Source organism: Rhodotorula toruloides, assembly GCF_000320785.1.
Source record: "Rhodotorula toruloides NP11 unplaced genomic scaffold Scaffold15, whole genome shotgun sequence".
Classification (NCBI taxonomy): Eukaryota; Fungi; Basidiomycota; class Microbotryomycetes; order Sporidiobolales; family Sporidiobolaceae; genus Rhodotorula; species Rhodotorula toruloides.
Window position 1 is genome coordinate 1 of NW_015622975.1, and position 24393 is coordinate 24393.

General features: G+C 61.6%; 9 protein-coding genes and 1 pseudogene across 10 annotated transcripts; 5 read left to right on the forward strand and 5 right to left on the reverse strand.

Annotated features, from left to right (window-relative positions):
• Positions 1–394, forward strand: RHTO_01734 (uncharacterized protein; the record flags this gene model as incomplete). The annotated part of the gene is made up of 1 exon (XM_016415414.1): positions 1–394. A coding segment is annotated over one exon (394 nt), but the record flags the coding sequence as incomplete, so codon positions are not given.
• Positions 395–1195: 801 nt separating this feature from the next.
• On the reverse strand, positions 1196–3721 carry RHTO_01735 (cysteine desulfurase; the record flags this gene model as incomplete). Its single annotated transcript, XM_016415415.1, has 10 exons — positions 1196–1275; positions 1357–1554; positions 1689–1833; positions 2159–2388; positions 2454–2571; positions 2636–2792; positions 2867–2988; positions 3060–3126; positions 3196–3505; positions 3577–3721. 10 exons carry the CDS (start codon positions 3719–3721, stop codon positions 1196–1198), a joined length of 1572 nt encoding a protein of 523 aa, XP_016272389.1.
• Positions 3722–4129: 408 nt separating this feature from the next.
• RHTO_01736 (phosphatidylinositol glycan, class C) lies at positions 4130–5395 on the reverse strand (the record flags this gene model as incomplete). Its single annotated transcript, XM_016415416.1, has 3 exons — positions 4130–5031; positions 5089–5299; positions 5360–5395. 3 exons carry the CDS (start codon positions 5393–5395, stop codon positions 4130–4132), a joined length of 1149 nt encoding a protein of 382 aa, XP_016272390.1.
• A 307-nt stretch (positions 5396–5702) lies between these two features.
• On the forward strand, positions 5703–11456 carry RHTO_01737 (SEC8-like domain containing protein; the record flags this gene model as incomplete). Its single annotated transcript, XM_016415417.1, has 18 exons — positions 5703–5786; positions 5856–6126; positions 6184–6543; positions 6605–6916; positions 6972–7627; positions 7680–7790; positions 7846–8139; positions 8208–8325; positions 8381–8466; positions 8526–8603; positions 8663–8777; positions 8832–9549; positions 9608–9841; positions 9901–10152; positions 10210–10419; positions 10481–10587; positions 10644–11192; positions 11257–11456. 18 exons carry the CDS (start codon positions 5703–5705, stop codon positions 11454–11456), a joined length of 4755 nt encoding a protein of 1584 aa, XP_016272391.1.
• Positions 11457–11947: 491 nt separating this feature from the next.
• On the reverse strand, positions 11948–13306 carry RHTO_01738 (putative transcription factor; annotated as a pseudogene; the record flags this gene model as incomplete). The annotated part of the gene is given in 5 exon segments: positions 11948–12066; positions 12465–12615; positions 12618–12679; positions 12784–12886; positions 13274–13306.
• A 534-nt stretch (positions 13307–13840) lies between these two features.
• RHTO_01739 (stress-induced-phosphoprotein 1) lies at positions 13841–15233 on the forward strand (the record flags this gene model as incomplete). Its single annotated transcript, XM_016415418.1, has 5 exons — positions 13841–14094; positions 14240–14619; positions 14711–14787; positions 14854–15123; positions 15207–15233. 5 exons carry the CDS (start codon positions 13841–13843, stop codon positions 15231–15233), a joined length of 1008 nt encoding a protein of 335 aa, XP_016272392.1.
• A 385-nt stretch (positions 15234–15618) lies between these two features.
• RHTO_01740 (Ste20-like serine/threonine kinase) lies at positions 15619–18608 on the reverse strand (the record flags this gene model as incomplete). The annotated part of the gene is made up of 12 exons (XM_016415419.1): positions 15619–15632; positions 15713–16017; positions 16086–16565; positions 16662–16894; positions 16952–17224; positions 17306–17607; positions 17663–17704; positions 17786–17894; positions 17961–17998; positions 18103–18272; positions 18339–18392; positions 18475–18608. 12 exons carry the CDS (start codon positions 18606–18608, stop codon positions 15619–15621), a joined length of 2154 nt encoding a protein of 717 aa, XP_016272393.1.
• Positions 18609–19005: 397 nt separating this feature from the next.
• On the reverse strand, positions 19006–20376 carry RHTO_01741 (glutaredoxin domain containing protein; the record flags this gene model as incomplete). The annotated part of the gene is made up of 3 exons (XM_016415420.1): positions 19006–19181; positions 19243–19322; positions 19385–20376. 3 exons carry the CDS (start codon positions 20374–20376, stop codon positions 19006–19008), a joined length of 1248 nt encoding a protein of 415 aa, XP_016272394.1.
• A 469-nt stretch (positions 20377–20845) lies between these two features.
• On the forward strand, positions 20846–22646 carry RHTO_01742 (D-arabinono-1,4-lactone oxidase; the record flags this gene model as incomplete). The annotated part of the gene is made up of 5 exons (XM_016415421.1): positions 20846–21061; positions 21121–21588; positions 21641–21929; positions 21987–22254; positions 22316–22646. 5 exons carry the CDS (start codon positions 20846–20848, stop codon positions 22644–22646), a joined length of 1572 nt encoding a protein of 523 aa, XP_016272395.1.
• A 289-nt stretch (positions 22647–22935) lies between these two features.
• RHTO_01743 (bax inhibitor family protein) lies at positions 22936–24197 on the forward strand (the record flags this gene model as incomplete). Its single annotated transcript, XM_016415422.1, has 4 exons — positions 22936–23266; positions 23322–23711; positions 23768–23967; positions 24051–24197. 4 exons carry the CDS (start codon positions 22936–22938, stop codon positions 24195–24197), a joined length of 1068 nt encoding a protein of 355 aa, XP_016272396.1.
• Positions 24198–24393: the final 196 nt, after the last annotated feature.

The window sequence follows — 24393 nt, forward strand, 5'->3', positions numbered from 1 at the left end:
CTCGACCGGCAAGACTCTCCCAGGCGCACTCGGCGGTACAGGCCGCACACGAGCTCGCGCATTCTCTTTCCTCAGCGTCGCAGGGCAGCCCGCCGCGACCTCCCTCTCGGCACCTTCTCCCGCGACAGGCGACACCCCCTTCGTCGGCGGAGCCTACGACTTTGCGCTCGCTGCAGACGAGCTAGATCCGTCTGAGGACGAGGATGACGACGAGGTGGGCCACGAGATGCGTGCGCTGGGTGGCGGATCCTCGGGCGCGAAGATGTCGGCTGCGTCGTCGTATCGCATGCGCTTCCAGCCGCTCGAGGCGCACGAGCTCGCGTGGATGGCGGTCAGCGCCGCGGCTGTTACGGGCTTGACGGTTGCGGCGGCGGTTTTGGCGTTTGTCGGATGAAGGTGCGGTGTCGAGATGCGGGTTTGACTGCGACTTGGGCAGACACTTTACGTGCGTTTCTAGCTTTGCCCCCTTCGCTTCTTGAGCCGGTGCTGACTCAATTTGTTGCTCGCAGACACGGCGCACATCCATCCAGCTGGTCGGCCGCGGCAGTCGAGGCAAGTCGACGACCTGGACTTGGTTCCGACTTCGCGATGTGCGCTAGCCTGAACGGCAGGCTGCGGCACAGCTTGCCGAGCGACGAGAACTTGACATAAGGCTCAAGGTCAGGGCAGAAGCGGAACGCGGGAACAGCTCGGATGGCAGGAAGAGTCGAGACAGAGCGGATTGGCCTTGGCGGTTTCAGCGGTAGCACGACGACGGCCCCAGGCTCCTTACCATCACAGAATGACTTATTGTGACACACTCGAGCTGCGAGAGACGTTGGACGGCGTGGCTTTAACGTGAGCAGTGCGCGAGAGGGTTGTCGACGACTCGAGCGCTTCTTTCGTGCTGCCGCTTTCCACGTGGATCCCGTTGAGCAGGCCAGATAGCAAGTCAGCGAGTGACAGTGTGCTACAGAGCAAGCGGAACGGGCGACCAAAAGCGAGAAAGGAAAGCGAAAGCCACTCTTTTCTCCGCCTCCTCGACGGCCGTCAAAGACGCATTTCGCAAGCTGCCGCGTTCCACCGACCGTCAGCGCACTCAAGAGCACTCGCTAGACACCAGGGAGTCTGTCGGGAGAAGAATGGTCCAAAACTGCGCGAAAACTCAGTACGCCGAGAAATCCCCGCGATCAAAGCGCTTGGCTTTGCCGGATCTTCAATGTTGAGTCCAATCCACCTGGGAGATGTCAATGCCTTCTTCAAGCATCTCCCACAACGGTGAGAGGTCCCGGAGGCCTGGGAACATGACATTGTCAGCGCAAAAGGCCGATAAAAAGTCCGAACAGAGAGCCCGGCCCAAATGAACTCGCAACGCACGCTGAACACTCTTGATGACCTTCTCGACGACGTAGTCGACCTCCTCCTCGGTGGTGAAGCGCCCAATACCGAAGCGAATCGACGAGTGCGCCATGTCTTCCTCGGCGCCGAGCGCGCGGAGTACGTACGACGGCTCGAGCGAGGCGGAGGTGCAGGCGGAACCGGAGGAGACGGCGATGTCCTTGATGGACATGAGGACTGTCGCAAGAGGGAGGGAAGAGGGAAAGGAAGGTCAGCGTTCGCCCGTCCGATTCCATCCGACTACGGCCGTTCGCAGCAGTTCGGCACAGTTGCATTCAATAGCAGCGACGATGCGAGATATTGTGACGCACGCGACTCTCCCTCGACCGCCGCGAAGCTGAGGTTGGTGCATCCGGGGTATCCGTCCGGGTCTCCGTTGCGAACGACGTGCGTGAGCTCGGCCGTGATGCCGTTGTAGAGACGCTCGGCGAGACGGCGGATGTGCGCCGAGTCGGCCTGTCGTGGGAACGAGCGGAAGTGGAAATCAGTACAAGGAGCGGCGAAACGAAGGTGCGTTCCTCGACGACCCCAGCCAGCTCAGAACCCCTGCACTAGTCTCTCCGCATCGCCAACCGTCCATGACCGACGAAGCACCATCCCGCTTGCGCAAGAACAGGCCAAGTTGTCGAGGAGGAACAGTTGCGACGCTCGTCTCGGCCATCTTGGCGTGTCCAAATTCGCTCCGCTTGATCGTGGAGGAAGAGGCGGATCATTCTCCTCATCGCTGATACCCCGCCACAACCCGCTCATCACCAACGAGAGAAGGAAAGGAAGAACGCACCGCCATTTCCTTCTTCGCCAACCTGCATGCTTCTCCCAAACCCACAACGAGAGGCACGGGTACCGTTCCACTCCTCAATCCACGCTCCTGTCCACCACCATTGATGATCGGCTCGAGGCGGACACGAGGCTTGCGGCGGACGTAGAGGCAGCCAACACCCTTGGGGCCGTAAATCTTGTGTCCCGACATCGACATGACGTCGACCTTGAGGTCGTTGACATTGACAGGCACTGGAGAGAGCGGAGAAGGTCAGCTTGCTGCACACGAAGTGGGCCGAGAGAAGAAGGACACTCACCCTTGCCGATGGCCTGAGCAGCGTCGGTGTGGAAGAAGACACCCTTGTGCTTCTTGACGATGTCGCCGATCTCCTTGATCGGCTGCATCGTCCCTATCTCATTGTTGACCATCATGATCTGCGAGTCGCGAGTTCGTCAATCTCCTGCACGCGCACCGGAACTTCCTCCTAACCCGACGCACCGAGACGAGGACCGTGTCTGGCCGGATGCTGTCCTCGAGAAGCTTGAGGTCGACGACACCGTTGGACTGGACGGGGAGGTAGGTGACATCGAAGCCTTCGTCCTGGAGGACACGGCACGAATCGAGAACGCATTTGTGCTCGGTCTGCGTGGTGATGCTGCGAATGGTCACATGTCGTCAGTCTCAAGCGAGGGGAGGAGGCAGTAAGGGAGTAGAGGAGAGGGCACGGACATGTGGCGACGCTTCCCCTTGTAGAACCTCGCGATGCCCTTGATCGCCATGTTGTTCGACTCCGTCGCTCCGGACGTGAAGATGATGTCTTTGGGGTCAGCACCGACGATGTCGGCCACTTGCTGCGAGTGATGGCGCAAAGTCAGCGACTGAAGCGGCGGAACGCTTTTGCGTTAAAGGGCTGAGAACCCACTTTGCGCGCCAGTTCGACTGCTTTCTCGCTCTCCCAACCATAAGCGTGGGTCTTGCTTCCCGCGTTTCTAGTGAAATAGACGGGAAAGAGGTGTCAAAAGCCGGCCCAGATCCGAAAGGAATGCAACCTGGCGCACCCGTATTCGTTCGTAAAGTACGGCAGCATGGCGTCCAGCACGCGAGGGTCGACGGGCGTCGTAGCCTGTGCGTCGAGGTAGATGGGCCTGCCAAGGTCCTGTCTCGACTTGCCAGTAGTCTGCGACGACTCTCCCGCCGTGATCTCGAACCCGGCCATGTCGCTTGTGGGCGTGACGATGGTCGCAGGCTCGGACTCGATTTCGATGGGGATGCTCGTCGTGTTGCCGAGCGGGATGTTCGTGGCGACCGTGGCGAGCGAGCGGCGGCAGGCATCGGAGGAAGTGGAGGAGGACGGAGAGGCGCGGCGAGCTGCTGCGAGACGGCGTGAGCGGGTCAATTGCGGCTCCGCGACATAAATCTGAGAGATTAGAGGAACGCACAGGTCCCCGCAGTCGCGGAGGAAGCGTGGATGCTGCCGAGAGATGAGGAAGAGGCGAGGGTGCGGCGGGGAGTGGCGGCCGAAGCGACGGCCTTGTTGCCCGCCTGCCTGGCGGTGCGAGAGATAGCAGCAGTAGCCCTGTGCATCCTGCAAACAGAGAGCGACCGTGAGGTGCAGAGGAGAGGTTGCTGATGGAACCCAGGTCGACTTGACCATCTCGCTCACTCGCGCCGGAAGCAGCTTGAATCGCTCAGAAAGGCTCACTTCGACCTTCACATCAGGTCGTCATACCGCCGCACCCGTCGCGAGCTGCCGCCGCTCTCGCCGTCCTCCCCCATCGACCTCCATCTCGTCCTCGCTCGCCAGATCGCAACGCTCGATAACGCCGGAACAGATGCCTGTGGGCTCATCATGACTGTACGGACGGAGGGCCGATGCGCCGACCCCTTTTACGCGTCTCTCGAACGCTCACCTTGCTTCCAGCTCGAGGCCTCCTCTCTCGTGGGCCTTGCTAAGCTTCAGACGGCCCAATAACGTTACAATCCGGATACTGCTCAACTTGGCGGCCTGCCCGGCAAGAGGTGCGCCAGATGCGCAACCCCGTCGTGCCCACCGCCTCCGACCTTGGGCACCGCCGCATCCCACGGCCCGCTCAACCTGTCCTTGTACCGAATCATCAGCCATCCCCTCACGAGGGGCGCGACGACGCTCGTGCCGGTCAACATCAGGCTCGCCATGACTGTCGGACCGGTTCCGAGGCTGCGGAAGGCGACGAGCGCGGCGGTCGAGAGCAGCCAGGTGAGGAGGAGTGTTGGGCGGAGGGTGAGGGACGAGCGGAGGAGAGGGAAGGGGCCGAACCAGAGGGTTGAGAAGAGGAGGAGGGAGAAGACTTGGAGATTGGACGAGAGGCGGGAGGCGAGGACGGTGGAGCCGGACAAGGCGGCGGTGAGGGACAGGGTTGAAGGGAGGGGCGCGCGTCGAGCGAGGTGGCCGTGCGGGGCGGGTGACGAGAAGGCCGAGCGGGAGAAGATGGCGCGAAACGAGTGGAAGCGGAGTGACGAGGTGGTAGGAATCGCGCGGTAGTCGCCGAGGAGGAGATTGACTGCAAAGAGCGTTCCGCTCAGTGCCCAGATCGAGTCAGACGTTGTCGCCCTCGTGAGCGTCTTGAGCGCGGGCGAGAGAAGGTAGAGCGCAACGAGCGGGATGACGGGTGCGACGGCTGTTCCTCCTCGTCCCGCTGCCCCGCCAAGCAACGAGCTCGACTCGCCGATCAGCCACGACCAGACCCTCAGCACGACGCTCAACCCGGCGCAGATCAACAGGAGGGTCGAGGAGGAGAGTGTGCCGCGCGAGAGGCGGACAAAGACCGCGACGAAGAGAAAGGTGCAGGCGAGATGCTGGGTGATTGGGAGGGTTTGGCGGAGGAGGGCGGGTAGAGAGGCCGGGTGCACGTTCACTGCGGGCGCGTCTAAAGTCAGCCAAGCGGTCGAAAGAGCAAAGAGGGAAGACAAACCATTCCGCTTGAGGTCGGCGAGAAAGGTCGCGTCGACGTAGTTGTCGGGGTAGGGCTGCTTGAGGTAGAGAATCTTCCGGTAAGGCGGTAGAGGAGGTGTAGGCGGATCTTCTTCGGCCGGAAGGTGCGGATTCGCGAAGTTGAGGGGGGAGGATGAGGAGGACACGCAACTCTGCGCGCCACTCGCCCGTTCGTACACCTCCTCGGCGTCCTTTGAGCATCATGGGAGTCAGCCACATGCCCAGCGAGACCTGGATAGCACGGTACGCACCTGTATCCACCCGTCCGTCAACTTCCCGTCCCTCATCCGGCCGCAACACCTCCCGAGCAGGAAAGGGACAGACTAGCGAGGGTTCTAGCAGCCTGTGCTATCGCGTGAGCATCCCAGCGAGCAGCCTGGCGAGGCGAGAGCGTGTGGGCGGAGGCCAAAGAGCGGCGCGCCGCTTTCCGCGAGTTGTCATCGCCTGTTCACGCTCACACGCTTGAGACGCGCCTGCTGAGTACGCAAGAGCCGAAGCAGACCGCTACAGCCCATACGACTCCGCTCTCCGGGCCCCAACGCGCCGCGTTCCCTCGTCGCTCCTCCACGTCTCGTCGGGGTCTTGGTGGACGAGATGACGGCGACTTTGCAGGATGGCGGGCTTGCCCGGCCCGGGGGACTGGCAGAAGAGGCACCTGCATTCTCTGTCGAGGTCCCGGTGCGTACAGTGCTACCCCTCACCCCACTCTTACATCTCGGCTGACCTCTGTCGCTTGCACGGTCGCAGCGCGCCAACCTGATCCACGCCGAGATCCTCGCCGTCACGTCAGCGATGCGCAAGAACCAGCGCTGGGCGTCTGCGGCGGCATTCACGCCTTACCCTCTCCTCGCTTCGCACCGACTGAACGGCTCGGAAGGCGTGGGAGGCAGCGGCGTGAGCCAGGCGGGTTCGCTCTTCAAGGGGAGGTCGGGGGACTCGCAGTCGCGGAGAAGAGACGAGTCGCTCGGGCTCATGGAGGGATTCGCGGTGCTCAAGATGCGCTTGCGAGACATGGCTGGTGCGTGCGCGACAATACGGCTGCAGGGTAGTAAGCCCGCTGACGCATCGACGACAGACACGGACGAGGTCGACGCCGCTGCCCTCCTACAACCCTTCCTCGAGGTCGTCCGCTCGCCAGAAACGTCTGGACCTATTACCGCAACCGCCCTCTCCTCCATCGACAAGTTCATCAGCTTCTCCGTCCTCACACCGTCGTCGCCCAACCTCGCAATCGCCATGGCGCAGCTCTCGTCTGCCGGAACGCACTGCAAGTTCGAGGCGAGCGACTCGGTCTCGGACGAGGTCGTCCTCCTCAAGATCCTCGACGTCCTGCGGAACTGCTTGACGGGCAGGCTTGGGCAAGTCCTGAGCGACGAGAGCGTGTGCGAGATGATGGAGACTGGGTTGAGCATGTGCTGCCAGATGCGGCTCAGCGGTGCGTTGCCAGCCATCGAAGCTGAACCTCGCCTGCTTGCTGATGTGCCATCCGTTCGCAGAGATGCTTCGTCGGTCAGCGGAACGGACGATGCAAGCCATGGTCGCGGCGGTCTTCTCTCGACTCCGCTACATCCCGGCAGAAGACGACGAGGCTGCTCCGGACGGCGCGAACGTCTCGTCGAACGCGTCGATGTACGAGGTCTCGGCGGATCAGTCTGCACCTGGAGGTCCGAAGATGGCGGCGCCTGATCCGAGGAGCGCCAAGATTCCCGCTGCTGGACCTGCGACGCCGACGAGCGCGCCGCCACATGCGGAGGCGGGACGCGGGGTGGAGGACGGGATGAGCAGGGCAGACGGAGAACCGGTCGACGGTGTGTTGAACCATTGTGGGTGTAGGGCTGGCGCTGACCATCCTACCATTCGCAGAAGAGCTTGAGATCGCTCCCTTTGGTCTCGCTTCGATTCAGGAACTCCTTCGCGTCCTCATCTCCCTCCTCAACCCTCACGACCAGCAACATACGGATACGATGCGCCTAATGGCCCTCGGGCTGCTCAACATCGCGTTCGAAGTCGGCGGCCGGAGCATCGGCAAGTTCCCGACCCTCCGGATGATGGTGGCAGACCACCTCTGCAAGCACCTCTTCCAGCTCGCCCGTTCAGACCACCCTCAGATCCTCTCGACTTCCCTCCGCGTCATCACCAACATCTTCGACACCATGCGATCACACCTCAAGCTCCAGCAGGAGCTCTTCCTCTCGTTCCTCCTCGACCGCCTCATCCTGCCCAACGCACCGCCAAACGTCCGTAAGGCAGACCTCGAGACCGAGCTCGACCGGGCCACGTGGGCGCAGGACTCGACAGACTCGACAGCCTCCGCTCGGCCGTCGACCCCTCTCTCAGCCTCCGTCCGCGAGAAGGACCGCGATCGAGCCGGACCTAGCGCAGAGTCTCGCGCGCTCATGCTCGAGATCCTCGGCCACTTTGTTCGCGGCAAGTACTCGATGGTCGACCTCTGGGTCAACTACGACTGCAACATCGAGGGAGAGGACCTGTACGAGCGGCTGGTCAAGTTCCTTAGTCGCGTAAGTCAAGCCGTTCTACTCGTCCTCGCTTGAGCTGACTTGTTCGATGTAGGGCGTTTACCCGCAAGCGCATGGATCCTCGTACCAGCAGGACAGCTCGCAGATGGTGTGCCTCGACACGCTGCTTGATCTCGTCGCGCACATGGCTGCTCGTCTCGACGAGGTACGTCAGCCGATGCCCAGATCTACCAGGTCGCTGACGAACTGACCTGTAGCAGCCCGACGCTTCGCTGCCGGCTGGTCTGGCGGACGAGGTGGCCAAGTCGAAGGCGAACAAGCGGATACTCCTCGAAGGTGCCGCAGCGTTCAATCTCAAGCCCAAGGTCGGCCTCAAGTTCCTCGAAGAGCACGGCATCATCTACAACGATGCATCGATGCCTCGAGCCGAAAGTCTCGCACGCTTCTTCAAGACGACGCCGAGGCTCGACAAGCGCTTGCTCGGCGACTTCATCTCGCGACCGGACCAGCTGGACGTGCTGCGCGCGTTCATGCATCTCATGGACTTTGAAGGCGTGCGTTGTCTTCCGTCAGCCTTATCTCGGCTCATCACTCACACAAGCTCGTTTGCCCGCTTCCGCAGAAGATCATCTGCGACGCGATGCGCGAGCTGCTGGAGGCTTTCCGCTTGCCAGGCGAGTCGCAGCAGATCAACCGCATCGCCGAGACCTTCGCGGAAGTCTACTTCGCCACCCAGCCTCGTGCGTCCCTTCGTTTCCGATGCGGCCCATCCCGCTAATGCACCGCGTTGTGTAGCCGAGATCAAATCGCAAGACGCGACCTACGTCCTCGCTTACTCAGTGATCATGCTCAATACCGACCTTCACAGCCCGCAAGTCCGAGTGCGCCCCTCTTTTCGCCTTTGCGGAGCCGCGGACACTCACCAAACCTGTTTTGTCAGAAACGCATGGACCTTGAGGCCTACTCGCGCAATCTTCGCGGCGTCAACGACAACGAGAACTTCGACCCCGAGTACCTCGTGCGTGCGCCTTTCTCTGCCGCCCTGTACTCTCCGGCTGACCTCTGCTCGCCCTGCAGCGATCCATTTACGAGTCAATCCGCAAGCGGGAGATCGTCTTGCCCGAGGAGCACCAGAACCAGGTCGGCTTCGAGTACGGCTGGAAGGAGCTGCTCCGGAGGTCGCGGCGAAACGGTGCGCCACGTTCGTTCGGCTACATGAATGCATGACTGACTCACTCCCGCACAGGCCCGCTCACCTCGAACCCGACCAACGCCTTCGACCGCGGCATGTTCGCCATCGCGTGGAAGCCCGTCGTCTCCGCGACATGCTACGCCTTCGCCTCCTTCCGTGACGACTACATGATCCAACGCGCGATCGGCAGTATCAATCACTGCGCCGCCCTCGCCGCGCGCTTCGATATGCCCGAGGTTTTCGACTTCCTCATCGTTTCCCTCAGCCGGGTCAGCGGACTCGTCCAGGCTCCAGCCGAGGCGAGCGAGGTCGGCAAGTTCCCCGTCGTCGATGTCGAGGGACAGAAAATTACCGTCAGCCCGCTCGCCGTGCGCTTCGGCATGAACGTCAAGGCCCAGCTCGCCGCCGTCGTCCTCTTCGCCATCGCCAACAACAACGGCCGCTCGATCCGCAAAGGCTGGTCGCAGATTTTTGAGATCTATCAGACGCTGTTCACCCATTCGCTCTTGCCGCCGTCGATGCTCATGATGGAAGACTTCCTCTCCGGCACGTCCGCCATCCCGCTCAAGCCGAAGATGGCTCCTACGCCTCGCGAAGAACGACGCGGCGATGGCGGTCTTCTCTCGACCCTGTCATCGTACCTGCTCTCGCCATACGGGCCGAGCGGGGACATGGCGGGCACCGACTTTACGGACGACGATGTCGAGACTACCCTTTCAGCCGTCGACTGCATCGCCTCGTGTCACGTCGACGAGCTCTATTCGCAGATCTTGTGCGCGACCTCCCTTTGACTCATGTAACCCGCCGCTGACGATCAAGCATCCCTACAGCGACCTCAAGGGAGACGCCCTCGTCGCGCCCGTTCAGATCCTCTTCGACCTCGTCCACCGCATCACGATCGACCGGGTTCGCAGTCGTTCCGGCTCCGGCTCCGTCCCCAATTCGCCGCAAATCAACATCAACGCCTCGCGTGTGCAGCTCCCGTACGACCCGGCTGCCGTTCTCCTCCTCGAGATTGCCACGAGCATCGTTGCTCGCTCGCAGGATTACTTGACAGAGCTCTGGCGAGTCAGCATTTCTGTCCACCTTGCCCTGCCCGGCTGACTTGGCTTCGGAAATGCAGGCCCACGACGTTCGACTTCCTCTCCCGCCTGATCGGCCACGCCAACTCGTTCAGCAGCCTCTTCAACGAGCGTGTCGTCGCCGCTCTTCTGCGCTTGATCGCAGAAGTGATCAAGATTGACGAGCTGCGTGACTCGTGCTTCCTCGCGCTCGACACACTCCGGTCCATGTCGCCGCCGGTTCTAAGCAGCGTTGCGGAGCCGTTGATGGCTGGCCTCTCTCGCGTGTTCCTCGAGAACGCTGCACGAGTGCAGTGCGTACATGCCCGCCACCTACCATCCCAGCCGGGCTGACTGTTCGCGCATTGCAGCTCGACGACCGAGTGGAACCTCCTCTTCGCCCTCTTCTCCGCGACTGCCCAGCAGGAAGAGGCGGCGAAGATCTCGATGGACCTCATTCGGCAGCTCGCGTCCGGCCAACTTGGGACGAGCCTGCACGCCGACAACTACGCCGCCTTCCTCCAGACTCTTGCCGGTTTCGCGCACGTCGCCCCATCGAACAAGGCGTCTGACAACGCCAAGTACGCACCTCATGCCGCCTCTTCGCTTATCGCGCCGCGCTGACAGATCACTCTTCTGCAGCGACGAGGCAACTCTGGCTCGCGGACTGCAGATTGTCGACGTCCTCCGCGAAGTCCAGGCGTCTATTCCGAACTTGATCTCGACGTCGAACCTCTCGCCCGCACGAGGTGAGTCCCCTTCTCACGACGGAGAGCAGGAGCAACCGCTGACCTCCTGCTTGCAGCGTGGGAGGCGGCCTGGATCCCCCTTCTCTCCGCCTACGCCCAGCTCTGCCTCAACCCGGCCCGCGAGCTCCGTCAAAGCGCCATCACCAGCCTGCAGCGAACGCTTCTCGCGCCCGAGATCCTCCAGAATGACGACGTCGACCTCACCATCATTTTCGAGCGCGTCTTCTTCCCCTTGCTCGAGGAGCTGCTCAAGCCGCAAGTGTTCCGCCGCGACCCGGAAGGCATGGGCGAGACTCGCTTGCGCGCGTCGGCGCTGCTGTGCAAGATCTTCCTGCAGTACCTGACGCAGTTGTCGGAGCGCCAAGGGATGCAGACGATGACGGAGTTGTGGCTCAAGATTCTCGGGTACCAGGACCGGTTCATGCACAGCGGCCGGCGCGACCAGATGTACGAGGCCGTGCCCGAGCTCCTCAAGAATGTCCTACTCGTCATGAACGCGTCGGGATTCCTCCTCCCGCCGTACGCCGAGGGTCGCACCGAGGCGCAGGCTCGCCTCTTCGACCTCACCTTCAACCGCATCGAGCCGTTCCTCCCCGAGTTGCAGCGTGCGTAGCAGCCTCTCTCTTTACTCTCGCAAGACCTGGAGCTGACCTGAACCCGTACGCGCAGGCGAACTCTTCCCTCCTCCGCGCGTTCCCGTACCTTTCAGCACCACTTCCTCCAACCACCCGCCCGCACCTGCACCACCCCAGCCCGCACCCGCACCTCCTCCCATCTCGCGCCCAAACCCCGCCGACACGCAACCGCAAGAGCCGCAAGGGCAAGACGCGTACTCTTCTGCGCAGACTGTAGACATGTTTGGTCCGTAGGCTTTTTGTGTGGGTGCATCGAGTTTGTTCAGCTCCAGTCGAGCCGGAAGAGGAGGAGGAGCCAGAGACGAAAAAGCAGCGTAAGAGTCCTCGAGTGACGGAGGTTGCGAAGCTCTCGTAAGGAGCGAGAGCAAGAGAGATCCAAAGCGACACAGGAGCAGGAGGAAGAAAGAGTGCGAGCAAAGCGAGACGGGGATTGCCGCGTGAGTTCTTGTGCCATGAGGAGAGTGAGGAGATGCTCTGCGGGAGCAAAGACGTGGAGCGTCGAGCGGAGCGAGAAGTGGAGAAGTCGAGCGCAGCGAGAGGAGGAGGAAACGAGCGGTGCGAAGAGAGAAGGAGGAGACGAGCGGAGCGAGACAAGGAGGCAGCAAGCGGAGCGAGGGACAGGAACTCGCTCTGCGAAGGAGTCTCGCTCTGCGAAGGAGTTTGTACAACGCTTCGCCTGCTTTCGTATCAATTCATTCCTTCAAGCACCTTCTCTCCGCTCATCCCTACTTCTTCTTCGGCCCGCCAAGGGGTTGACCGATCCCCGCTCCGCGCAGCTTGACTTTGAGGATGCGCTCCATCTTGCCGAGGAGTTGGGGGTCGGGCTTGGCTTTCATGTTCTCGTCTGCGTGGGCGGGAACGAGGGGGAGAGGGAGGCGGGGGGCAAAGGGAAGGAGGCGAGAGGAGTGGCGAAGACGGGAAGGGAGGAAGGCGAGTTCGGAGGTCGAGAAGGAGAGCGCAAGTGGCCGGAGAGATAGTGGAGAGGAGGGGAAGGAGAAAAGGCGGAAGCCGTCGAAGCAGCGATGGATGGCGGATGTCCGAGCGGCGGGGAAAGTAGGCGAATGGCGAACGCGGAGGAGGAGCGGCCGTGAGATTCGTTGGCGAGCAGCCAAGGATATGCGGAGGCAGGCACGAACGAATCGCAAAGCGGAAGAAGAAAAAGAGAAGGGAGGGAATGGGAGAAGTGAAGAGATCGTCAGCGCTCCGCACGCAGTACCATGCCAGGCATGCACGCCAACTCACACTCCTGCACGATAGTCGGCTTGACATTCAACATCCTCGCCAAATCTCCCTGACTAAGGGGCTTGTTCTCCCCAGCCGAGTTGACATAAGTCTGACGAGCCTTCTGGATGACTTTGCCAAGTTCGAGCGAGACGGTCGGAGGCGGAGCAACTTCTCCCGATCGAGTTTGGCAATCTTGGCGTGGTCGGGACCGGTAGAGGCTTTGTTGCCCGTGGCTGCGAACGAGCAAGCGAAGCGAGTCAGCAAGCCCTGCTCTTTAACCAATCGCTTCCTCGTGTGGACGAGATACGTTGGAAAAGGAAAGGCACGCGAAACTCACACTTCCTATCGGAATCCACAGGCCCGCCAGCCCGTCGCGCAGCGTTCACCGCGCCCTCGGAGCGCGCAACAGTCGGTGCGCGAACCTTCTGACCGATGACGGTCTGTTTCCATAGGCAAGGAAAAGAGGAAGAAGAAGGGTCAGCGGAGCTATTCGTTCACGGGAAAGTGGTGTTGGAGAGTTCGGGAGCTTGGGGAAGCGGAAGAGGTGAGAGGGAGGGCGAAGCAGCGGTAAGAGGGAGTAACAGGGAGCAGCGGGTAGCGAGCGCAGGCGGGAGGAGAAGCTGCGGGAGGAGAAGGACAGAAGGAGGACAAGAGGCGAAAGATCCGCTGATTCGGCGAGGCGTTCCCCTCTGGCTCGTTGACCGTGCATGATCCATCCCCTTGATCCAACCCTAGGCCGCCGCGCACCCTCCGCAGACCCACAAGCTGTCGCTCGTCTCGAGAGGAGAGGGTGGCGCCACGAAGTGCAGTAAGACTGCCAGACTTGCCTTACTCTCCCAGTCGGTGATGCTACCCGCCATTCTTGTTATCTGAAGCGTCGGAGGCGGTAGAAGGAGTGGCTGAGGGGTGGCGATGAGGAGGGAGGAGCGGGTCGAGGGAGTGAGTGGGTCGGAGGCGGTGGGACGAGTTGCGGGTTGGTCAGCGCGTGTGAGTGAGTGTTGTAGAGTAAGTGGTGCTCACTGTGAGGCTGTAGACGGTGTCGAGTGCGAGAGCGAGTCGTGTGAGGGAGCGCAAGAGAGCGACGTCGTCGAGTCGGTCCCAGTCGACCCGCTCAGAGTGGTTGATCGAGTAGTTTGCTGTATTGTGTACAGTCTAGTGCATAGTAACAGACTGTCACTCGCTTACTTTGCCGTGGTTGCGATTTTCCCGACTTCCATCATCAGCAACGAAGGTTCGAGCAAGCAACTCTCTCTCTCACACCACACGCTTGACTCTGCTCAGACTCACTCGAGTGCACTCACTCACACGCTCACACCCACACACTCACACCCACCGCTTGTCCCGCCTCACCGCACCCTCTCCCTCGTTCCCCCACCTCGACACGCCCTCTCGCCATGTCCACCGACGAATCCAAGACCCGCGCCGACGCCCTCAAAGCCCAAGGCAACGAGCACTACAAAGCCCGCCGGTTCGACGAAGCGCGCGCGGCGTACGAACAGGCATGGGAGACGCACAAGGACATCACGTACCTCAACAACCTCGCGGCGGTCTACTTTGAGCAGGGAGAGTACGACAAGGCTATCGAGACGTGCGAGAAGGCGGTCGACGAGGGGCGAGAGACGCGCGCGGATTTCAAGCTCATCGCAAAGTGGGTCCACGGTCTCTCTCCCGTTCAGCTGGCTTCCTTCGCCAGTACGCTTGATCGCGTGACGAGCGTGCTTGCGTGGTATAGCCGACGTATGTGCGGAGATGTACTGACAAGCTCGCTCGCTTTCGCTGGCTCCATCCCGCAGGGCCCTCGGTCGCATCGGCACCTCATACATGCGCAAAGACGACTACGACTCAGCGATCAAGTACCTCCAGAAATCCCTCCTCGAACACCGCACGCCCGACATCCTCTCGAAACTGAAAGAAGCCGAGCGCACGAAATCCGAGCGCGACCGACTCGCGTACATCGATCCGGCCAAAGCCGATGCCGCTCGCGAAGAGGGCAACGTCGCGTTCAAGGCGGGAGATTACGTGACGAGCGTTACGCATTATTCGGAGAGCATCAAGAGGAACCCGGAGGACCCGAGGGGGTACACCAATCGCGCGGCGGCGTATACCAAGTTGATGGCCCTTCCGGAGGCGCTCAAGGACGCCGAGAAGGCCATCGAGGTCGACCCCAAGTTTGGTGAGTGCCGGCGTGACGGCGAATCGGTTCGCCTGGCGCCGAGATCCGCAGACTGACCCGTTCGTTTTACGTTCTTCTCGTCGCTCCGCAGTCAAGGGCTACATCCGCAAATCGAACGTCCTCTACGCGATGAAGGACTTTGACAAGGCGTACGCCGCGATCGAAGAGGTGCGTCCCTGCTCTCCCACTCTCGCGCTGTCCCGCTCGGGACTGACGCCCTTCATCGGCTCGCAGGCCATGGAGAAAGACGAATCCAATGCTCACACGAAAGAAATCTCCCAACAATTCTCCAAAGTCACCCAGGCACTCTCCTCCTCTCGCGCCGGCGAGACCGACGAGCAAACCTACGCACGAGCGATGCGCGACCCGGAGGTCCAGCAAATCATGTCGGACCCGGTGTTCCAGAGTATTTTGCAGCAGGCGCAGCAGGACCCGAAGAGTCTCCAGCAGCATATGATGCAGAATGAGGGGGTTAGGAAGAAGGTTGAGGTGCTTGTTAGGGCGGTGAGTCTTCGCGCGCGCTTCGGTTTGCTCTTGATTCGCGAGTATCGAACAGCAGCTGATACGACATATGCGTGAACTCGCAGGGAATCATCAAGACCGGCCCGCGATAACCGCATCCTCCCAGGCCGTCCTCTCTCTCGCCCCCGCTTCGCTGTACCTCATCTTCGCTTGCAACCCGAACTCGCATCATCTTCCCACCTCTCCTGCTTCCTCCTCACGGTGTTCGCGAGAGAGAGAAAGAGACGAGAGTCGTGAACATGCTCGAATGCAGAAAACAATACGAGCCCGGAGTCTGGAACGAAAAGGAGAGCTTGGGGTCATGCAAAGGCGCGCGAGAGGCCGGGAGCGAGAATAAGTGACAACGAACAAGGAGTCTGTGTGTACGGAAGGCGAACGGATGCAGAGAGCGAGAGAGGCTGGGAGGGGTAAGCTAGTTGTGCAATAGGGTGATTAGGTGGGAAAGTCGAATGGAATGGCGAGTGAGTGAAAAATTGCTCAGGCGAGACCGACTGTAAGACGCATGCGATGCAGCACCGTCAGTATGCCACTCAAGACAATCCTGACGGACAAGCTCGACGAGTAGACTCACGTTGCTCCCTCAACCCAAGCAACCACCTCGTCCACAACATCTGCGCAATCGGGCTCCTCTCCTCCTGCCCTTCCTTCTTTCCCCTCCCATCTGCTGCCTCGTCTTCCTCATCAGACGAATCAGGATCTTCCACGCGAGGAAGAGGGCGGGCGTGTCGGTCGAGCGTGGAGAGGAGGACGGCGGGTCCGTGAGGGGTGGCGATGAGCGAGTCGCGGGCTGCTGCGGTGGGAGAGGGGGTGGAGGAGGCGTATGCGGCGGCGAGGGAGGGGGAGACGTGGGGGAGGGACGAGCGGATGGTTGAGTTGCTGCGGTGCGAGCCAGAGTCAGGGCGAGGAAAGCCCACGAGAGGACGGGGGGATGAAGGCGGACGCACTCGTTGACTCCGCTCAAGACGCCCTCAACAAGCTTCCAAGCAAGCTCAGGCCGACTCGCCGCGAGCTCCTCAAACCCCTTCCGAATCATCGTAAGCGACTCCAGCTCCGCCGCGTTTGCCTCCTTCTCTTCCCCAACATCTTTGCTACCCTTCTTCTTCCGCTGCGGCGCGCACATCGAGTCAATGACGGGACTGATGACGTCCCGCACGACCGTCCTGCCAAGCTTCTTGACTTCCTCCTCACGCCCGTTCTCCGAAGGAGGCGCGAGACTCGCAGCGGACGTGTCGGGCGTGATCTCGCTCGTGACGTCGTCCGTCTCTGCCGCGGACGAGACGAGCGACTCTTTGCTGGACGAGGCGGGAGAGGGGAGTGAGGGCGCATGCTGGCGCTGGCGTTGCGAGACGGTACGGATGAACTCGGTCGAGTTGCGGTGCGAGGTGGCTGAGTCGAGGCGCTTGATGGGTCGGACGGTGTTGAGCCTGCGCAACATTAGACGGTCAGTACCGGCGATCCATCGGCAGCCTGAAGACGGCGCAGCAGCGCAGATCCAGAGAGCGAGAGAGGCGCAAACTGACCCAGAACCGACATCTCCCGCCGCAAGCACAGTCCCATTGATATCGTGTCTGGCACGGTACGAGTTCTTCTTGCTCGGACTGGCCGAGCGCGAGGGAGGAACGGAAGGCGGGCGGTACGGGATGTCGTTGACGGCTGCGAAGGCGGGGGAGGACGAGGCGGCGACGAGGGCGGACATGGAGGGTTCGGGCGTAGGAGGTGAGAGAGCGGCGAGAGCGGGATCGACCGGCTGGGCCTGCGAAGAGAGGAAAGTCAGCGGATCCTCGATGTCGGAACAGGCTAGAGCACGCACGCCCTGCACCTTCGCCAACGCCTCCCCCTCCTTCTCCGCCTCCGCCTCAGCTCGCAAGGTATCGAACGACCACTCGCTCATCATCGTGCCCTTGAGCGTCTCATCCTTGAGCGGGTCCGCCGCACCAGCCTTCCCACCCTTGCCCTTCGCCGCGTCCGAGTCTTTGCGCGTCGACCGCCATTCGTGGTGTCGCTCGATGAGCTCGGAGAGTTGTGAGGTCCGGCGGGCGTACTTGACGAAGCGGTGCTGGAGCAGCTCCTTTGCCGAGGGACGCTGTACAGCGAGGGCAGCCGTCGCTAGTCAGCAAGAACGTCTTTGAGATGTTGCTGACATTTGAACAGCTCGTCGACGCACCTCCTTCGGGTCCTTGATCAAGCAAAGCGCAACAAAGTCCTTGAACGCATTGCTAAAGTTGCCCTCCAAACTCGGCGGCCTCGCCTTGGGGATCAAGAACAGCACCCTCATCGGATGATACTCAGCGAGCGGTGGCTCGCCTTTCGCGAGCTCGATAGCGGTGATGCCGAGCGACCAGATGTCGGCTTTCGAGTCGTAGCCGGCTTGGCGGATCACTTCGGGCGCCATCCAGTAGGGCGTGCCAACGAAGGTGTTTCGCCGGCCGAGAGTTGCGGTGAGCTGCGCGGCAACGCCGAAGTCGGCTGTGAGAGCGAAATCAGCGAGGCAGGACGGAGCCGATCTAGAGGGCACGCGCACCCAATTTGACGGCGCCGGTCGCGGAAAGGAGAACGTTGGCAGCTGTTCACAAGGAGCCACCCCGTCTAGTCAGTACCTTGTCTTCCTGACAGAATCTGCTGACGCCGGTGAATCGGGGCGAACCTTTGATATCGCGGTGAATCTTGTTCTCATGGTGGAGGTAGTCGAGGCCGAGCAAGAGTTCACGGCAGACGATGGCGATGTGTGCTTCGGAGAACGGTCCAGGCTTCAGCTGCGAGAGAAGAGAGGAGGAAGATAAGCGAGAGAGGGAGCGGAAGGAGCAGGAGGGAGGACGAACGAGGTCGAGGCAGGAACCGCCGGCGAGGTACTCCATCACTGCGACGGATCGGTCAGTACGTTCCCGCGCCGTCACGCGACATCCTCCACTGACAGCAGCCAGGGATGCGATTGGCCGGGAACCAGAGACGAGCGCGACTTACCTATCCACAGCTTCCAACCGCGCAGAAAGCTCCCGTAATACTTCGTCACCCACTCCGAGTCGCATGCCGCAAGATGCGAGATCTCGAGCTGGATCTCGGCAATGTCGTCGTCCGAGCCTTCGAGGTCGATGATCTTGATTGCTACAGGTCGAGAAGTCGGGAGGTGGATGCTGTGTGCGGGCAGAACAAGATGAGGCCATGACTCGCGATGTGAGAATGTTCAAAAGGCTACGCACGCCTTGTAGACGACGCCAAAGCTGCCCACGCCGAGTTTCTCCTGAAGCTGGTAGCTGCAAAGCGTGCGGACCATCTGTCAGTCAGCCCGAACAGGCCCCCAGCCGCCGCCACTGACACAGGTGAGCTCGCACGCACTCTTTACTCGGATCCACCTCCTCCTGGCCTGCTCCAGCGACACCTGCCTTGGACGCCGGGTCCTTCAACAACCCCACATCCCTTCTCGCCGCTCTTGGCGCCGCGGGAGGCGGTCGTGCAGCCTGTGCGGGCATGCAACGCGTTGTTCGAATGTGGAACGCTGAATCGAGCTGGTGGGAGACGCGTTGGATGTCGCGGACGGAGTCGGACGACCGGGGAGAGGAGTCGCGATTGATGAGGCGAGCGAGGGGCGCAGGCGTCACAGGGAGCTCGCTGGGCTAGTCGTGCCCGTTCACCAGCTACCTCAAAGTCAATCACAGCAGCGAACAACTCAAACGAGCGAAGTGGGCGAGACGAAGAGGCGAGCGAAGAGGTTTGACGATGTCGTCGAAGAGGAGGCGTACAGAGGCTCGTCTCCTGACAAAGGCCAGCCACGCCGAACGGATCTGACGTCTCTGCACGACGGATCACCGTCCCCAAGGAATCGTACGAGCCGAAATGCCTCGTTACGACGAGCAGACGATCCCCTCTCTACGGCTTCTGCCACCGCACGCCGACTTCCTCCAGCATCTCTCCCAACTCGCCACTCTCCAACAGTCTGTCGAGGTCGTCTGCGCCGCCAATCGAGCGACTGCCGATGATGATGTTCGGCCAGGTCGAGTGGTTTGTTCGGCGCGCGAGGAGCGCTTTGAGGGCGATGATGTCGGCTGTGTGGGCAGCGGAAGATCAGACAAGACGGGAGAGTAACGTGCGAGTAGGGGAACGCACGCCGCAAGTCCACCTCGACGATGTGAGCGGACGGGAAGAGCTGCAACTCCTCGAGTCGCTCCTTCGCCCGCTTCGAGAAGCTGCGTCGCCGAGATGGAGTCAGCTTGGGGCGTTGCAGAAAGGGCGCAAAAAGAGCACTCACGGGCACGTTGTCTTGCTGAAGACGACCACCGGCACGCGCCTAACCATCTTCTCCACCTGGACCTCCAGCGCACTCTTCGGCCGCCTGGGCTCCTCCATCGCCGCATAAACCCTCGCCCAAGCCTCCGCCGCCTCCCTCTGTCCCTCTGGATCCTCCCTCACCCTCTCGCGCAGCGGCAGCTTGTCGAAGAAGCGCTTCTCCTTTGCTTCGAGCTGGAGTTTTTCCGTGTTGAGGCGGTCTTCTTCGTCGAGGTAGACCCAGCCTTTTTCGAGGATGTGCTGTGAGAGGGCGTGTTGGGCTGGTGAAGGACGCTGGAGGGACATGGCGGCGGAGGAAGAGGCGGGTCGGTCGACTTCGTCCGCCTTGACAACGTCCATCGCGTATGACCCGTCTTTGCGCATGTCGACGCCCGGTCCGAGGTACGTGCCACTCCCGACAACTCCCGTACTCCACTCGACACTCGCACCTCCAAGCACTCCATGCCTATGCCTCTCAAACGAGTTCCTCCCCTTCCCAGCCTCCTTCAAATCCTGCTTCTCCACTCCCCGCTCCTTCTCCTCCCTACTCCGCCTCTTCCTATACAGCGGCCCACCCCCAAGCGCCTTATCAAGGTCCGGAAACTTGTCTCCAATATCCGCATACCCCTTGGGCGTCGCATCATACACCTTTTGCCGCTGATGTCCCAACCCGACGTAGTCTCCCCAGTTTACGATGGCGTCGGGATGGGTACCCCATGCGAGTGGCGCGTGGTTGTAGGGATTCGAGTCGCCGCGGAGGAAGACGAGGTAGACGAGCGAGAGGGCGAGGAGAGCTGCGAGGGAGGAGGTACGTTTGGGGTGCTGCTGGCGGTAGGTGCGGGCGCGCAGGACAAGTGGGTGGGAGAGCAGTCGGCGTAAGGGCGCGGGCAGGGACGAGATGGCGCGTTTGGCGGCGGCTGACGGGATGACGGGTGTCGAGGAGCGAGGGGAGGATGCGGCCGGGATAGGGAGCATGGCGGCGTGATCGGGTGGGTTCGCTGGGTCTATTGACCTGTTCTGAGCATGCAGCAGCTGTGTTTGGGCCAGCAAGCGGTGTGAGCGTGTGAAGAAGAACTCCGAGAGGGACGGAGCGGGTTGAGCAGCGACAACAACGCCTGCAACGCTGCTGAGCGCGACGATGCTCTGCAGGACGCTCTTGTACTGTAGTCAGGCGTTCTCAAGCGCCTCTCAATGCTCCCACGCCGTCGCCTCATCTTCATCGCTTTCGACCTCGATCGACTTGTCAAGACGGCGAAGCAGGGCACGGTGGACGCTGTGTGCACGGCCCGGCTGATGGATGTGCTCGTGGACTGTTATCTAGCAACACCGGACATTCAGATTCGGTCGCAGATGAGCGGTTGACTGGCCCATGACGTCCTCCTGGCTCTGGAGGTCGCCTGCTTGCTCTTTCCCTCCGCCGCTTCACCGCTCACCAGCACAGACGATGTCAGACCTACTCGAGACGCTCACTCACCCTCCCGAAGCTCACCCAAAGCTGAGGAACTGGAGCTCGACCTACAACGTCTCGCCAGAACTGCTCTTCCACCCGACGACGAACGACGAGGTTGCGCTGATCCTGAAGGAGGCAGGAAAGAGAGGGAAGAAGGTGCGAGCTGTCGGACTGCACAACAGCCCAGGACCGATCTGGCACTCGAATCAAGTGCGTCCGCATCCTTGACCTTCTCGCTTCGTGTCTTGCTAACGCTCACCCTCGCGCAGTGGCTCGTCTCCCTCCGTCACTTCACCCACTCCTCCTTCCCCTCGACCTCCCGCACCGCAATCCTCGGCGCCGGCCTCTCTCTCCGCGACGCCAACCCTCTCCTCGCCTCTCACGGCCTCTCCCTGCCAACACTCGGTTCCCTCCCCGACGTGACAGTCGGCGCATGCTTTTTCGGTCCAGATCACGGCTCTTCCGCCTTCCATCCGATCTCGGCTGGCGCAGCGAAAGCAGTCACGATCGTCCTTCCTACCGGCGAGATCCGTCGGCTTGAAAGGGGCGACGAGCTCTTCCGTGCAGCAGGAGCGGGCGTAGCGGCAGTGGGGATCGTGACGGAGGTCGAGTATGAATGCGAGGAGGCGTTCGGACTGGAGTTTACGATGACGAGGACGAGATTGGAGAATTACCTCGATGAGGACAACAGCGGGAGGAAGTTGTGGGAGCTCGCGAGGAGTAGCGAGTATGTCAAGGTGCGTAGGGCTTTCATCACTCTTCGTAGATCTGCTGACAGCGCGCGCGCAGCTCTGGTACTACCCTGGCCCGACACCGACCTCTTCCTCGCCCAACACCGTCCTCTGGCGCGCCTCGCGCTGCCCCATGCCCCCGCCACAGCAAAACACCCTCTACACCCGAGTCTCATCCCAGCTCACACATTTCATCCACGCCACGGCCTTCTTCATCACGACCTACCTCTTCCCTTTCCTCCAGCCGTGGTTGAACGCATTGGGGTACTGGTTGCTCGCCAGTACGATGCCAAAGACGCAAAGGTTGAGGAGCTATGAGGCGCAGTACATGGATTGCGGGTACTGGCGTGAGTCCGAGCATCTCTCATTCTTTCTCAGTGCGGAGCTGATTCCATTGCGCGCAGAACTCGTTGACGAATGGTCCGCTCCCCTTCCCGCTCCGTCCTCCTCCGCCAAGTCCCCACCCGCACCAGCAGCCCAGATCCTCCGCCAATTGATCACCTTCTTCGCCTCCGCCGAAGGAAAACGAGTCGGGATGCACGCACCAATGGAACTGCGCTTCACGCGCGTCAGAGGCGAAGACTTCTTCCTTTCGCCTGCTGCGTCGTACGAAGAGCTGCTGGGCCGCGAGGAGAAGGAGGACGATCTGGTTATGTGGTTCGAGCCGATCATGTGCGTCCCTCTCGACTCTCGCCCTTCTCGCGCCTCTAGCTCACCGAGTCTCGGGACGCAGCTACCGCCCGCTGAGCCTCCCGACTCCCTCACGCTTCTACACTTTCCTAACCTTCTTCGAATCGCTCTTCCGCTCTCGCCCCGCCTCACGTCCACACTGGACCAAACCGACCCTTCCCTTCTACGAATCCGAGCGAGTCAGGATGTTCGGTCGCGAGCGGCTGGAGCGATGGAGGAAGGTTAGGGAGAGTGTTGACCCGCAGGGAGTTTTGTGGAGTGAGTGGTTGGAGGAGAGGGTGGGGAATGGTGCGCAGGAGAAGGGGATGGAGGTGAGGAGGGAGGGACGGTGGGAGGATGTGATGGGTCAGTCGGGGTGGTGGGGGCTCTGGTAGGGCGCTGTGTGGCTGGTGGATGTATTACGGAGTCGAACGATGTCGCTCGGGACGCCTTTCACCTCGAAGGACCGCGACGAGGAGGAGGCGGAGGAGCGAGTCGGCCGCTTCGCTGGCTGTTTCGCCCAGTCTGCAGTATTACTACAGTGCTTCTCGATGCATCTACGAGTCGCTTTGCTCAGCCAGCGATCCCCGAGGTTGATGCCGGACGCCTTCGTCATCTCTTCCGCCAAGTTCGCTCGCTGGCACTCTCTCTCTCGCTCAAGCCACTCTCTCACAAGCTAGAGCGATGGCAGCAGCATTCACACGCACGCTCGTATCGCACACAGCGCTCCACGCACACGCGCCCGTCGCACCCGCCTCACTCCGCTTCGCCGCCGTCTCCGCGAAACCCTCATCATCGACCCGCCTCTTCTCGTCCTCCGCCCGCGCAGCGTTCTCGCACCCGACACCCAGACAGCCTAGCTCGGCTTTCGAGGCTCTCAAGAGCGCGTGGACCCGCGCCGGAGCGAAGAGAGGGGTGGCGACCGCCCCGAACGAGGCCTATGGGTACGGAGCGGGAGCGAGGCAGGGCATCGACTGGGGCAAGGTCGGCATCAACGTTGGAGTCGGCATTGCAGGTCCGTGAGATCCCGAACCGCGCGCTGACTTGCGCTGACGAGCTCCGTTCCACAGGCGCCGTCGGCCTCAACCTCCTCCTCAACCGCGAGACGAAGCCGCTCGAGGGCTTCGAGTGGGACTACCTGCGCTCGACGTTCAAGTACACGGGCGCGGGTCTCGCCATCACCGCAGGAACGGCCTTCCTCGCCTTCCGCAATGGCGCGACCTACCGCATGATGGCTTTGAACCCGTGGCTCGTCGCGGGTATCTCGCTCGTTGGAGGAATTGGCACGATGATGGGCGTCTACTACACCGCGCCCGACTCGCCGGCGCACTACCTCTGCTGGGCCGGATTCTCGGCCATGCAGGGTCTCACCCTCTCGCCCCTCTTTTTCATCGCGCCGCACATCCTCGGCCGCGCCGGTCTCTACACCCTCGGCGCGACGGCTGGCATCTCCTACGTTGGTGCGTCCGCCATCCTTCCTTCCTGTGAACCGTGACTGACGTCCTCCGTCTCGCAGGCTCGACCGCCAAGTCGGACCAGTACCTCTGGATTGGCGGCCCGCTCCTCGCCGGCCTGGGCGTCCTCATCTGCACCTCACTCGCGCCCTTGATCCTCCCCGCTACGACCTCGCTTCGCACGCTTACACTCCTTGAGAGCGTCAGCGCTTACGGCGGCGTTGCCGTCTTCTCGGGCATGATTCTGTACGACACCAACAAAGTGAGTTTATTCATCTCGAGCTTGGGTCGGCGTTCCGGAGATTGGGCGAACTTGGGCTGACTCACCTCGTCGTTTCCTCGTAGGTCCGCCACCACGCCAACCTCGCCCAACGCGGTGCCATTCCCGCCGACCCGGTCCGCGAGTCTGTGGGCATCATAATCAGCGTCATCAACCTGTTCCAGTCTATCGTTAGAGTCTTGCTGCTCCAGCAGGGTAGCCGTCGTCGTTAGGCCGGACGAGGAAGAGGAACTTGTAGTTGCTTGTAGCTTCGTGTCGGATCGGCTTCCCCTATATCGCATCATCTTCTGAAGTAGCTTGACGTAGCAGTAGCGCGCAATCGAGCCTGTAGCGCCACTCCAGCTTCTTGCGCGACTCGAGACGACGAGACAAAGAGGAGGATGTGGAAAGCCATTACTTCCAACACAA